The sequence below is a fragment of the Rhinichthys klamathensis genome, unplaced genomic scaffold (assembly GCF_029890125.1).
Source record: "Rhinichthys klamathensis goyatoka isolate OS25496 unplaced genomic scaffold, OSU_Roscu_1.1 h1tg000338l_1, whole genome shotgun sequence".
Taxonomy (NCBI): Eukaryota; Metazoa; Chordata; class Actinopteri; order Cypriniformes; family Leuciscidae; genus Rhinichthys; species Rhinichthys klamathensis.
In genome coordinates this window covers 2,345,035-2,360,813 of record NW_026606852.1, presented here as the reverse complement: position 1 = coordinate 2,360,813, position 15,779 = coordinate 2,345,035, and the positions used below count along the sequence as shown (strand labels likewise).

Below are 15,779 nucleotides of genomic sequence, written 5' to 3'. Positions count from 1 at the left end.
ATATACATTTTACTGTTTCGAATGACAGAGTATTAAGCGATCGAGTATTAAGTTATTTCCCCTGCTGAGGAACAATTGATGGCGCCGGCGAATCACGCTTTAACAACATATTATCAGTTCACTTCTGGCATTGCTAACTTGACATCGCAGCCTGTTCATTATTAAAATAAAACACAGTCTACCAAACAGATAAAAAGTTATTCTGCTTAATTTAATTGGTCTGTTGAACAATATAAAGGCTGTGCCGGCAGTCACCACCTAGGCTACTTGCTGTTATTCCAAACTCATTTCCCTTGCTGTGAAGATGGTGATTTAGCCTATACGTGTATATTGGGACTCTACTGAAGTACTAAGCCTTCTTTACATTAATATAGTTAGCATCCAAATGTTACATTGCAAATATGGAAACTTTGGACCGATGGAGAGATCCGTGAACCCATCGTCGGTACAGTTTCAGTTTTGATTCAAATAATGTTTAAAATAGGCTAAATGTTGCTTAAAGGGCACAATAGGCTATTTTTATAGGCTGTGTATATTTTTATTATACGTGGCTACTTATTTTTCATCCTTGTTGTTTTCTGAATACCATTTGTGGCAGGATGTGCTATTGCTATGATGATACGTTTTTCATTGTCAGGTGAACTAACACTTTAATAAACTCGATAACTTTAACTAACCCTTTTCACACTCTCAGTATATAATTTCTTAATACCATGTCGAACAGTGAATATACATGCATCACAGCATAATTTTTTATTTTTCTCTGAATGTCATAAACATTTGCACAACAGTGCCATTTCCACCACTTCTCAAATGTTGTTATTCAATAGTGATTCATTCTGTACTGTTATGGTGAAAGTGACTTTTAATTAAATAAAATCTGATATAATGAATTAAATGATGATATACTGTATAACATTTTTTACTGTAAATAATGAAATGATTTATGTTCATGTATTAATTAATATTTTCATGATATATAAGCCAATATACTGTATATATATATATATATATATATATATACACTCACCGGCCACTTTATTAGGTACACCTGTCCAACTGCTCGTTAACACTTAATTTCTAAGCAGCCAATCACATGGCGGCAACTCAGTGCATTTAGGCATGTAGACATGGTCAAGACAATCTCCTGCAGTTCAAACCAAGCATCAGTATGGGGAAGAAAGGTGATTTGAGTGACTTTGAACGTGGCATGATTGTTGGTGCCAGAAGGGCTGGTCTGAGTATTTCAGAAACTGCTAATCTACTGGGATTTTCACGCACAACCATCTCTAGGGTTTACAGAGAATGGTCCGAAAAAGAAAAAACATCCAGTGAGCGGCAGTTCTGTGGGCGGAAATGCCTTGTTAATGCCAGAGGTCAGAGGAGAATGGCCAGACTGGTTCGAGCTGATAGAAGGGCAACAGTGACTGAAATAACCACTCGTTACAACCGAGGTATGCAGCAAAGCATTTGTGAAGCCACAACACGCACAACCTTGAGGCGGATGGGCTACAACAGCAGAAGACTCCACCGGGTACCACTCATCTCCACTACAAATAGGAAAAAGAGGCTACAATTTGCAAGAGCTCACCAAAATTGAACAGTTGAAGACTGGAAAAATGTTGCCTGGTCTGATGAGTCTCGATTTCTGTTGAGACATTCAGATGTTAGAGTCAGAATTTGGCGTAAACAGAATGAGAACATGGAACCATCATGCCTTGTTACCACTGTGCAGGCTGGTGGTGGTGGTGTAATGGTGTGGGGGATGTTTTCCTGGCACACTTTAGGCCCCTTAGTGCCAATTGGGCATCGTTTAAATGCCACGGCCTACCTGAGCATTGTTTCTGACCATGTCCATCCCTTTATGGCCACCATGTACCCATCCTCTGATGGCTACTTCCACCATGTCACAAAGCTCTAATCATTTCAAATTGGTTTCTTGAACATGACAATGAGTTCACTGTACTAAAATGGCCTCCACAGTCACCAGATCTCAACCCAATAGAGCATCTTTGGGATGTGGTGGAACGGGAGATTCGCATCATGGATGTGCAGCCGACAAATCTGCGGCAACTGTGTGATGCCATCATGTCAATATGGACCAAACTCCCTGAGGAATGCTTCCAGCACCTTGTTGAATCTATGCCACGAAGAATTGAGGCAGTTCTGAAGGCAAAAGGGGGTCCAACCCGTTACTAGCATGGGGTACCTAATAAAGTGGCCGGTGAGTGTATATATATATATATATATATATATATATATATATATATATATATATATATATATATATATATATACTGTATATTGTATACACTCACCTAAAGGATTATTAGGAACACCATACTAATACTGTGTTTAACCCCCTTTCGCCTTCAGAACTGCCTTAATTCTACGTGTCATTGATTCAACAAGGTGCTGAAAGCATTCTTTAGAAATGTTGGCCCATATTGATAGGATAGCATCTTGCAGTTGATGGAGATTTGTGGGATGCACATCCAGGGCACGAAGCTCCCGTTCCACCACATCCCAAAGATGCTCTATTGGGTTGAGATCTGGTGACTGTGGGGGCCATTTTAGTACAGTGAACTCATTGTCATGTTCAAGAAACCAATTTGAAATGATTCGAGCTTTGTGACATGGTGCATTATCCTGCTAGAAGTAGCCATCAGAGGATGGGTACATGGTGGCCATAAAGGGATGGACATGGTCAGAAACAATGCTCAGGAAGGCCGTGGCATTTAAACGATGCCCAATTGGCACTAAGGGGCCTAAAGTGTGCCAAGAAAACATCCCCCACACCATTACACCACCACCGTCAGCCTGCACAGTGGTAACAAGGCAGGATGGATCCATGTTCTCATTCTGTAGACTCATCAGACCAGGCAACATTTTTCCAGTCTTCAACTGTCCAATTTTGGTGAGCTCTTGCAAATTGTAGCCTCTTTTTCCTATTTGTAGTGGAGATGAGTGGTACCCGGTGGGGTTTTCTGCTGTTGTAGACCATACGCCTCAAGGTTGTGCGTGTTGTGGCTTCACAAATGCTTTGCTACATACCTCGGTTGTAACGAGTGGTTATTTTAGTCAAAGTTGCTCTTCTATCAACTTGAATCAGTCGGCCCATTCTCCTCTGACCTCTAGCATCAACAAGGCATTTTCGCCCACAGGACTGCCGCATACTGGATGTTTTTCCCTTTTCACACCATTCTTTGTAAACCCTAGAAATGGTTGTGCGTGAAAATCCCAGTAACTGAGCAGATTGTGAAATACTCAGACCGGCCGGCCCGTCTGGCACCAACAACCATGCCACGCTCAAAATTGCTTAAAGCACCTTTCTTTCCCATTCTGACATTCAGTTTGGAGTTCAGGAGATTGTCTTGACCAGGACCACACCCCTAAATGCATTGAAGCAACTGTCATGTGATTGGTTGATTAGATAATTGCATTAATGAGAAATTGAACAGGTGTTCCTAATAATCCTTTAGGTGAGTGTATATATAATTATATATATATATCATGAAAGTCCATCTGTCTGGGTCTGGGACAAGGTTGATAAGCAAAAGAGTTTCCAAGATATTTTTGATGTGATCTTCACAGAACATATAAGAAACAAGTTGGAGCACTCATTCATATAGCATACACACGCACACATACTCACACACCACACACATATTTCAACTGCCTCCCCTTGGATATTAATTTCACACCCCATTATCAGAAAGATTCCCTGTGGACATGAAGTCAGTGAAGTAGCCAAGCAAATGAACTTACGCACACAGTTTCAATAAAGACACCTACGATCCAACAGCATGGAAATGGTGAAATAAAGTAATATATACATAAGTGTATAAATATCAGCAGCTCGTGACCAGAATCCTAATGAGGCACAACAATGAAAATGTCAAACGCTCTCTGGTTTCTACATAACCGCCACTTCAGGTCAGAAAATACAGATTAAAGCATAATGGAGAAACGTATGCTGCCCCTGTATGTATTAGCAGTTTGAGGTTTTAATGTGATGATTTCCATGTTTTTGCTTTGGTTTAATGTTCTTGCTCTGTTTATAAAAAAAAAAAAAAATGGAGAAACTCTGCCAGTAGCAAGGGCCAGCAGAGAATTTGAAATTAATATCAATATTTTGAATTAATACTTTGTTCCAACTCATTTTGTACTATTGACTTTCCACTCCATGAACTGAAAATAATTATTTAGGTAAAGTTACCACACCACATTATTTTACCAATATTGAGTTTTAGTCTATATTTAACAGACTAATTTGTGCATAAATAAATACACACATGCATAAATGCAGGTATTGATGGGGCACCTCTGTTTTAACGCATCTGAGCCCTATTAAACCATTTTTAAACTGAGAAAACTGTTTTGTTGCAGTCTCAACTGTAAATGTTTGCCCTTTTTATGTGCTATTGGGGGAGAAAACCTCAATAAGCACATAATGCAGGTAATCACTAACCCATGCAGATAGGCGAATGAGAGGACCAATCCATCTCCCTACAGAAACAGGCCCATGTGTCTTCCATTCCACTTTGAAGTGACAAATGACTGCTTCAGTTTCAAGCAGAGAAAAACTACACATTGCATTTGAAAATTAATGTCTCGGAAGCTGAAGGGAATACACAGGGGTTATTCTACAACTGTGGTGGCAGATGCTGTCATTTGCATTTATAGAAAAAGTCCAACTTCAATGTACTTCAATGATGTATTCACAAGGGGAAAATATATGTATACAGTAGCCCATAGTATGCTTTGAGACACTGCCTAACTGTCATTTGGAGAAGTAGGCTATATAGGACAAAATTCGCATATTAGAATGATTTCTGAAGGATCATGTGACACTGAAGACTGGAGTAATGATGCTGAATGATTGTCTGAATGTGCTCGCCTGTTCCTCTTGTTCTCAGCTTCCTTTCTATGTGTTCTCTTGCCCTCATGTTTTGCCAGTTCGTTGTCATTGAGTGTGTTGTGCTACCTATTACTTATTGCTCATGGTTCCAGTTGTGGATAGTGCCTGGATACGTTGTCTTGTGTTTGTTGTGTTCCCTGTTTGTTCCAGCCCTGCAAGCTGGCTGCTTCCTCTCTACCAAGCAGCGAGACCAGTGCAGTGACTGTGAGTCCATCTGCGTGTGCTGTATTATCCTGTCTGGCTCTTGCTGCATCCGTTGTCCTTGTGCTGCACATCTACCTCAGAACACCAGTGTGTTCACACCAGTGTGTTGGGCTGGTCTTAACTGCCACCCTCTCAGCTTGCCTGTCATTGTGTTTTGTTCCCTGCCAACTCTTTGGACTGTTATCACCTCCTCACCATCTCTCATCTTGTCAACTGTCTTTCAAAAAAACCCATTAACACGCATTCTGCGCTTGAGTTCTCTCTCATAGATCCGTAACAACCTTCACTAAAAACAAATTAACATTTAATTTCAACATTTATTCTCTTTATCCAGTCCTATGCAAGGCATGCTGGCAAATAGAAATCCACTGCCTTATTTCCATGTTATCAAGATAATTTCATTAAAGGTGCTCTAAGCGATGTCACGCGTTTTTTAGGCCAAAACATTTTTTGTCACATACAGCAAACATCTCCTCACTATCCGCTGGCTGCCTGTCCCCTGAACACACTGTAAAAAGACGCTGTCTCTGCAGACACCCCAGGCTCCACAAACGGCCACAAAAACAAACTGGGCAAACCCGCACCACGAAACATAACAAACTGTTCCAGCCAATAACAGACAAGAAGGATTTGGGGGTGGGGTTTGGGGGGTTAGTGCCATAGACAGTATAAGAAATGGACAGAGCCATCTCATTGGAACTCAGTTGAGACAGTTGAAGCCCATTTTTAGCGATTTTTGAGCACTTCCGTTCCTGACGCGCAGACTCAAACCGACTCAAACTAAGCTTGATGACGTGAGCAACCTGTCTGACAGACGTGAATCTTCTAGTAGCTGTGCGTGAAAATTGCCAACGTTAATCTTGCAGAGACGGGGAACTTGAGCTAAGAGTTATTTGGCGTGAGTGAGCAGGAGTAAGTATTCCGTTGCTTTTATGGACTCATTATCTATGGGCTTCTCCCTTGACGGGACGTGCCCCCGATTGCCTGCGAGCTTCTCCTCCTGTCTGTACGGTAATTTCTGTACAGCGCGACAGAGAGTCGAGTGGTTATGACGCAATCGTTAGCTTATTTTTACTAAATCTGTTTCTACGGGGCCATAATGTAACATAGAAGGTAATGGAGCCCTTTATACATTGTCGTGTTTCTTTAGAAATAAATAATGGACAAATGGAGTCTTTAAACGCCTCAGATGTAAAGTTATTCGCTGTCAAAGTGACGCCAAAATGAATGGGATTCAATGGGAATGCTAACGCAAGCGAAGTTCTGCTACAACATGGCGGCACCCGGCGGGCTTCAACATCCGGTCGATGGATTACCCCCTTGGTTAGTGCGCGAGGGTCTAGCTAGCCTCCGTTTTGTTTGACAATACTTTAAGCATCAACAAGAAGTGACGTCACCCGACATCGCTTAGAGCACCTTTAAGTAACTACAACTAAATGTTTTTAAATAGCCAAATAATGTATGGAGAAATTTGAGTTTAAATTGCAGATGATATTAAGTTCATGTAATTATCAACATTATGTCAACAGAACTCAAAAAAATATTTGCAACTTAAAACAATAAATTAGATTTTTATTTTAACTTGCAACCATGCATTTATTTAAGTTGTGGTAACAGGACTCCTGAATTCATTTTTAGAGTACATTTGACACCTCTGTGACCTTGTATGAATGTAGTTGGGAATAAATTAGGCAAACTCAACCATCTGCATCAGCAGTTAATTTCAACTTTGCAAAGTCACTATGGGGATCGACTGCATGGCATCCAATGACAGGGCGATTTTTTTTCCCCGGCCAATTCAGTTCCATGAAGAGTAAACACATTTTGTTTTTATTTTTTCTTTCCAAACCCTATTATAAGCCTGATCCTAAATCATTTAAATCATAAAATCATTGGTGAAATACTTTTAAGCAGCATCGTCTCACTATTATCAGCCCAGTCAAATGACTGCGGGTAAAAGAAAATCCATTTCAATCCCTCGCAGCTCTTCCCCAGGATTACTGAGCATCCTTCACTGCTGACTGTTCCACACAACAGCATGGCGTCCAGAAGTAATTGCGAAAATATGCTGTTCAGCTTATTGTGTTTTGGACTAAATACAAATCATTGACATGTTTGGCCATTCATCATGCCGTCTGGGATTAGGTACCAGTGAAGCGCGGTCAGACGGTGGGAGCTCTGATAACATGCGTGCAGAGAGACAAATTAAGGCTGCACTTCCCACCTAATACGTCTCCTTACAAAAAGAAACAAATGAGGCCTTGAGTTTTCTAATTATCACAGCACACGATTTAATGTCAGAGACAAATATTGCAGATCGCTGGAAATGAACATTGGTTGGCTGAGGGGGGCAGGACTCAACGGTGATGGCGGACAGTAAATGATGGCCATAGAAGATTTTGAGTCTGTGAGGGTGAAACGATCAGTAATGAGATATAAACAGACACTCAACACCCTCAAGAGCTCACTTTCCCTCAGATTTAACATCCTGCTCTTCAGCAAGTCTGTTGATGATCAATGCATACAGTACCTCTGGCTGCAACTTACTATTCACATTTTCTTCCCATACATTTTGACCTAGGAATTTCCATGATTTTCAGTCATTTATGATTACTGGATTTCTAAAAAAAAACATTTTATGCATACTGCACTCAGGAAGAGCAATTTCTAATCTATGAAATATTTTAGAGCTGAGCATAACCATATTCATGTTTATATTCACTGCAGTAGTGGTTCTCAAACAAAAATGAGACATGTCTGACCATGTATTAACGTATAAGTAGAAACGAAAAATAAATCAGCTTATCAACTTTTAAAAGGGAGGAGAAATCCACATTTGTATTATTAATTCATCTGTCACTTGAAACTAGCCAAATTAGGAAGATGGGCAGGTTGCTTGACATCCCTCATTCAAAAAATTAATAATTATAATATTTTTGACTGCAGATTCTGGTTCATTTGTAACACAGATACACATGGTTTGTGCAGATCACAATGTGTTTTGTGTCACTACTTGATGTCCCACTTAAACCAGATAACCATGGCACTATCAATTTTCCCATGACTCTTCCATTAGAAATCAATGTAAAAATCCCTGAAAACTATAGGAATCTTGATCTGAGATGATCCACAATATTTTGTAGGAAAACATACAAATGATTCCTTTTTCCACCTGGCTGGTTTTACTTGAGGAAAACATTTTCGCGCGGGATGAAGTGGCAAAAGCTTTCATTTAACGCAAACTTTAGTAGAGGTGTTACCTTTCTGTCCACACATGCGACTGACCGGCCAGCCACACGATTTGCAACGTCTCTGTGTTCATTTATGTCATCGTTGAGGAGATCCTCAAACCGTCCATTACGAAACTTAAAGAGCTTGTCAGTGTACGTTGCTCTACCTGCATGAAATGACAAGAACAATTACATGAAACTAACATCCATTTACTTTACCATTATCTCCAGTGCCTCGTTCATGAAACCGTTTCATACCTGAGAAGGCATTATTAGTGTTGAGGACGTAAATTTCCTCCCTGCCATCACCATCTATGTCACATGCTGTCACTCCGATGGCATTGCCGTGTCGATCTCTGAGTGCATAATATGGAGAACTGCGGTTGTCAACTGCAATGTTTAAAAGCCTCTTCTTAAACTTGTCGTACTTTAACACCAGATTTGGGCCATTGTACCTAAAGAGAAAAAAGTAGAGCACACATATAAGTTAAATACTTAAAACCGACTAACAAAGAAGCCAACAATTCTTAATCAGTAGTTATGTCTTATATGTGTGTGTTTACATATTTAATACTATATAAATAGTTTAAAATTAAAATGTATTACTAAAAAACATTATATGTCATATATCATTGGCTTTTTTCCTTCTTCTTTGCTTCAAGCCTGATTGTTGTTAGATTTATGTTTAAAACAAGAAAAAATGACATTGGCCTAGGAAAAGTAAACTTAATTCGAGATACATTCTCTGAAAACTCAACTCAAAGAAAAACATGCCTTGAAGGATTACTATAAAACCATATTCCATTTATTTAGTCTCCTGTTTCCAACAAGGCACATCCTTGTTGGTGCATTTCACTGACCTGCAATCCCACAATTCAACCTCGGCTGTCATTTAATAGAAGGAAAAACAAATTCTAGTTTCCCTAGAGATACAATTCTGTCAGTTGCACTTCGTTTTAGTCTTGAGCACAATTCAAACAAAACATTGAACTCTCCAATTACATCTATTTTCATCAACACAAATCCGCTGAGATCCAAACCATTTCACAAATGGTTTACAAATAATCCCAATTAATTGCTTTGACATTTCTGTTTCTCCTAGACCTAGCAAATATTACTTTCAAGCCCCAAACTGAGGTAATGTTCTTGGCCAGTATCTGTTCTGTCAATATTCCAAAAAGTAAGTTCACTCAAACGGCACAAAAGGACCATATAACTTCTAGACACTGATTAAGTATTCTCTCTAAAGAAACGTAATGTCATAAACGCTTCACAATCACGAGAGGACCAGAACACTCACCCTGAGACAAACATCTCCAGATCTCCGTCTCCATCCACGTCAGTGACAGCCACGCCGTAGTTGAGCTGCGTGGGGTTATTCTCATAGTCCGGGGGGAAAACACTCTGAGTTACTGAGGCAAACATGGGTTCAGTCCGCTGACCCCAGGACAGTCCAGACACACCCACAGTGAGTAATAATATCCACACCGACATTGTCATCTGTGAAATTCATCAAGTTGTATAAAGAATAAATCACTCTCTAGAATGAAACTATGACAAGATCACCATCATACTTACCTGTTGATCTGTGAAAAACTCTTTCATTGGGGTTATGACTCACTCAAGAGAGAGGAACTGTAAAACATTCTGAACTGAGCCACACAGTCGGGATATTCCACTTTCATTGAGTTTTGGGAGACTGAATTGCTTTCTACAGTGTTAAGAGGCAATTACCTTCCCAGCATTACACTCACCGGACAGAGACATAAATACAGAAACTGCAGACATGTGACAGGTCAGAATGGACCAAATTAAGATCTGAGAGTAGAAGCCATTTCACTGCACATGAGACAGACATTTAGGACGGCAAAATCCATATGTGACAGAGAAGGACTTGATCTTTCTGTCTATCTATGTTCAGGGGCGTTTCCTTCAAGGAAGCAAGGGAGTGCCTCCTCAAAACATGGGATGAGAAAATTATAAATATTACAAAAATAAAACAACGCAGACAATACAAAATGTGACATTAAAAGGTGTATAAATCACTTGTTTTTCTAAAGTAACACTGTCCAACAGTGACGCCAGCAGATAAAGTTATAGTGGGAGTAAGAGGCTCTCTTGCCTCCCCTGAGCCCATTGACATTTGGGGGGTAATTGAGAATGAATGGGGAAAAGTCAAGTAAGAGGAGGCAATGCCTCCATCGTGCTTTGATTTGATATGATTGGTTCGTGCTGTAATTCCAACCTCTTGTTTTTGTGCGCGTTTGTGTTTGCGAATCGGTCTGAATGAACAAAATCATGCCATTGGGAAGACTAATTAAAAAGTAAGTAAACAACTCACCCACTTAGATATCACTGCTAATTTCACGTAAAAAAATCAAATGTGAAATGGCCTGAAAACATCAGGACCAGGGTTTTTTTTAGAGAGAAATCAGCTTGATGAAATTAAAGGTTTATCTCCGTGTTTGTGACCAGTGTTTACCGAGCTTTGATGATCCGAAAATAAGTTGATTATTAAAAAGAACAACTGAACATCAGCTCACAATTAAAATATATTGTTTAAATTGTACTGCCTTTAGTTATTATTTTTGGAATAAATGTAAAAAAAAAAGTGCTTAAAAACACTAACTCGATGAGATGTTTTACTTGGTTTTAATAATAAATAGAACATTAATTACATAGCTAATGTAAAAATACAAAATAGAATTTATTATATATTTATGTATATGAATCTTTTAAGACAATGTAAAACTGACTTGACCATTGTTCATATGTTGTTCCCAAAACTGCTCATTTGTTCACCGTTGAATACATAGCAAATTCCACGTGTGAACATAAATAAGTGAATGCAAACAAAGCCATTGACATCAAGGTCTTATAGCCAGGGGTGCACATAACTGGTGCACATGCCTGGTAAAAAAAAAAATGATATGCAGCAGAAAACGTGGAGGAAAACGCTTTTGAGTACCAACATTTTTGGGGACAGGGACTCTTTCTCAGGACAGGATTTTTCTCCATCTGGTAAGATGGCAATCATGTTGATGTGTGTTAATTATTTATTAGGGGTGCAATGGATCGCAGCGGATCTGTGTTTATCAGGCCCCACGGTTCGGCACGGCACACATGTGATTAACTGCTAAGTTTAACCATCATAGAGTGAAAGTTAATCATTTGGACTTGTTTTGTCTTGCCAATTTGCACATTCAAACGATTTTAAACGCGGAAGAAGAGACAAAAATCGGGACTCGCACGATGTAATCAGTGATGTTATCAGCCACACCCGAGAGACAGAGACAGAGACAGAGAGAGGCGCGCTCAAACACCAAATTGATTCCTCTTTTGCATTTACTTGCGCTTGAACAGACACGTAAACTTATGTCATAATTATGTCAAAATACTTGTATCTGCAAGTATTCTCTCGTTTATGTCATAAGTGAACAGTTGAGAAAGAAACCGGATGCGTGTCACACAGTATATTCGGTCAGTACATTTGATCTTAAAGTGACAGCAGCCTAATATTCCTGCAGTTGTCTGTGTCATTAAAGGGATAGTTCACCCAAAAAAATGTAATTACCCCATGATTTACTCACCCTCAAGCCATCCTAAGTGTATATGACATTCTTCTTTCAGATGAATACAATCGGAGTTATATTAACTCCTGGCTCTTCCAAGCTTTATAATGGCAGTGAATGGCCGTTTCTGTTTTGAAGTCCATAAAAGTGCATCTATGTATGATAAAAGTGATCCACACGGCCCTGGGGGGTTAATAAAAGCGATGCGTTCATGTAAGAAAAATATCCATATTTAAACCATTATCGACTAAAATAACTAGCCTCCGGCAGACGGCCTACGCAAGTTGACTTACGCCAAAAGAGTAACACTTGACAATGTATGACGTATAAGAGTAGCGTAAGCTTTGATGCCTCTCACGGTTCAAACAAATAGGGCTGGGCAACAAACTCAAGCTCCTCCGGCATTTCTCTTTAAAAATTCTCGTTTAAGACTTCTAATTCGTGACTAGAATTTTGTTTTGCTCTATCCTCTGCGCTTCTGCGTCCGTCAATGCGTCATGCGTAATGTCAAACAGTACTCTTTCGCCGTAAATCGCTGCGTACAGCTGTCTACGGGAAGCTAGTTATTTTAGTCAATAAAGTTTTAAATATGGATATTTTTCTTAAACGAACGCATGGCTCTGCTTCAGAAGGCCTTTATTAACCCCCCAGGACCGCGGGGAGCACTTTTATCATGAATGGATGCACTTTGATGGACTTCAAAACATAAACGGCCATTCACTGCCATTATAAAGCTTGGAAGAGCCAGGACATTTTTTTTTATATAGAACTCCGATTGTATTTGTCTGAAAGAAGAATGTCATATACACCTACGATGGCTTGAAGGTGAGTAAATCATGGGGTAATTTTCATTTTTGGGTGAACTATCCCTTTAATATTAATCATTTTTAAAAAACATCATCATCTTCTTTATCATCTCATGTTCAAGAGAAAAGAAAACGATGACAGCGTGTAGGATAAGTGTGCCGCGTAAAGTTTGAGTACCAAACAGCATCTCCAGGTGCTCCCTTGAGAACCAGACCAAAAAAGTTACAGTATGTGCACCCCTGCTTATAGCACTAATTGTAAAAGGGCAAGTCCGTCCAAAAGTGAAAATTCTGTAATAACTTGTAATAAAATAACTTGTAGTTTTTTACAGAATATCCAAGCTGGTTAATATCCGATTAATGAAAAATTTGCTTTTTCTTCACACAAAGCTATTATACAGAAGCACTAAAACACTCCCGGTTTCAGAAGATTTAGAATATAGAAAATGGGGCTTTAAGTCTTTTATTGGAGCTTGACAGTCCGGTTCTTTATCCAATTTCATTGTAAGAGGGCAGCTCGAACATTCTACTAAAGATCTCCTTCGGTGTTCCACGTACTGTATAGGAAAGTCAGCCATACAGGTTGAAATGACACAAGGGTGAGTAAACAATGACAATAATGTTAATTATACGCCGTAAGAAAAATATCAATAGAACAACATAAAGGTACCGGTAATGTGCTGCCAAGATATAATCCATTAATTTACGGATTTTTCCTTTTACCCTAAAACACAACACTAATAATATATCGAAATACAGGAAAAACACCTGAGAAAAATGAATATGGAAAGATCATTGATATTAACACACTACATTTGGCCATATTTGTATGCACTTCTCAGAGTATAGCGGAAGACCAAATCTGGATTCAGACAACGGCATTTCTGCAGTATATGGCAAGGAAAGAGAGATGGCATGCTCAAGCTGGTGAGAAACACAAAGAGGAGAGAGATGAGTGTATGTGTTTGCAGTAACAATTTCAAAAAATATGCATGCCCCAACTCCTCTAATCAACCCATTGAACTCTAACATCAAAGCCATGTAATTAATTTACATTACGGTTGTAATCAAAGCACCCAAATAAGTATTGTATTAGTCATATTACCGGACCAAAGGTTTGAGCACAGTGATAATTTGAGCGTTGATGACAGAATGTACAGTCAGACTGATTAAAGGCCTCAGCAGAGGTTGTCACTTTGTTCTTCTTTCCTGTCCTATATTATAGCATTATTTACCCCTTTCATATTAATAACTCAGTGCAAAACAGCCAGGGCAGAAACAGTAAAAGCAGAGTAAACATGTCATTTTATTGTAATTTATTTAGTGTTTAACACTGCGAATGGCTGGATAAGGGCAGTGGAACACCAACCAGTGCTCTGAGGGAACCTTATGTACTGTCATCTCTCATCGTAAAATGATGATGTAAAAGCTTCTCGGATGAGGTGAGAGCTGGGTGTGTTCCAAACTAAAAAAAAGTCTTCATATCTACGGGGTCATAAATCCAGAGAAAGACAGGCAGAGGAACCACAAGAAGAGGTGAATCTGTCCTTGCACCAGCTCTGCATCTCGAAGAGGCAGTTTGACTAGAAATGATGCGATCAGCTCCATCTCACTGCAGCTATCACACAATACAGTTACTGCGGTTACAGCTGAGATGTTAGATGATATGCATTGTGATCTTTATGAAAATCTCCCCCGATATGTTTCATACAACTATTGAATCAAAGTTTGTATTATTAAAATGATATAATAGAAATGCATAATGTGAAACCATAAACTGTCTTTGGAATTTTTTTTTTTTTTTTTTTTTTTTTTGTGACCTATCAATGTGGAACCATAAACTCTCTTTCTTTGCATTTTTTGCCTGTGACCTTCACCTCGTAAATTCTAGCCTATTTTACTCTCATCTTGAGTGTGTATTCATGCATTTCTGGACTCTGATCGGACTGCGACAAACACCAGCACAGTCAGACCCTCAAGCATCTTTCATCTTACGACAAGACACTGGTTTAAAGTAAACTTAGAGAAAATAGACAGCTTCTCATAGTCATCCCTGATGATAAAAAGAAAGAAAAGAAATCTGGGTCTAAATGAAAGTGATGGAGGTGCCCTTAACTACTGAATTGAATAAAGTTTCATGATGAGGTTTTGTAAAAAAAATTAAATAAAATAAATAAATAGGCCTACATTTGAAATTAAAACTAATAATACTTATTATTATCAAAGTACACATGCAAAGCAAAGCAAAAATAATGGTGATATAAACAAATGAAAAACATTCTTTTGATGTTGTTTCATATTTGTTTAAAAAGTCCGATGAGCAGCACTAGTGAAAATAGTAGTAACTTCAACAAAGCAAAATGAAAAAGCAAATCGACCAGACACTGACCATTCTCTTGCGATCTCCCGAACCTTTATCCATACAGTTATCACATCTCATCTGATCGGCTGAGAACATTTAATTAGATGCGCAGTGCAAGATCAGATCAAAGGAGCCGCTTCTAACTTCAAAGACGCTGCGGCAGATATGAAAGCACCGGTACTTACATGAATAAAAGTCCAGCGTCGCTCATAAACGACTTCCCTCCTCATAGATTAAGAGATTCCCTGTGGACCTTGAGTATGTGTCTTAGTGATTTTACACAACTTCCCAAGAATTTGCTTTCTGAAATCAGCTGGGTAAGAATCTATCCAATTACAAGCCCCTGCGGTGAATATTTAAAAGAGGCAGCCAATGACTGCGTCGGAGGGCGGAGCTATGCGTGCGGAATGACGCTTACCTGAGGCTTCCTACTTAATAATTCAAAAGCACGGGTATGACACACACAGAAGAGGAATTTGAAACGAATATGAAAATGAATATGTTTAATATATTTATATATGTATATTTGAATAACAATTGCACAAATAATCTGTTACTTTCAGAAATAACATTGTGTGCTTTCTTGCATATTATTTAAATGTGAAAGCCATTTTCTTAATTAAAGTGCTGATTGCCAGACTTATGATCATATAACCATTTTATGAGAACATTTTATGGATCCAT

The 15,779-nt window shown here is 39.0% G+C and overlaps 1 protein-coding gene across 1 annotated transcript in view; it reads right to left on the bottom strand.

Annotated features, from left to right (window-relative positions):
- Positions 1 to 15,370, bottom strand: part of crtac1b (cartilage acidic protein 1b) — a 48,359-nt gene extending 32,989 nt beyond the window's left edge. Inside the window, exons 1-4 of the mRNA XM_056272424.1 lie at positions 15,281 to 15,370; positions 9,656 to 9,855; positions 8,614 to 8,810; positions 8,386 to 8,522 (exon numbers count right to left, since the gene is read on the bottom strand). Coding sequence (XP_056128399.1) covers positions 8,386 to 8,522; positions 8,614 to 8,810; positions 9,656 to 9,855; positions 15,281 to 15,325 — 579 coding nt within the window. The 5' untranslated portion in view covers positions 15,326 to 15,370. The remainder of the gene's footprint in view (positions 1 to 8,385; positions 8,523 to 8,613; positions 8,811 to 9,655; positions 9,856 to 15,280) is intronic.
- Positions 15,371 to 15,779: the final 409 nt, after the last annotated feature.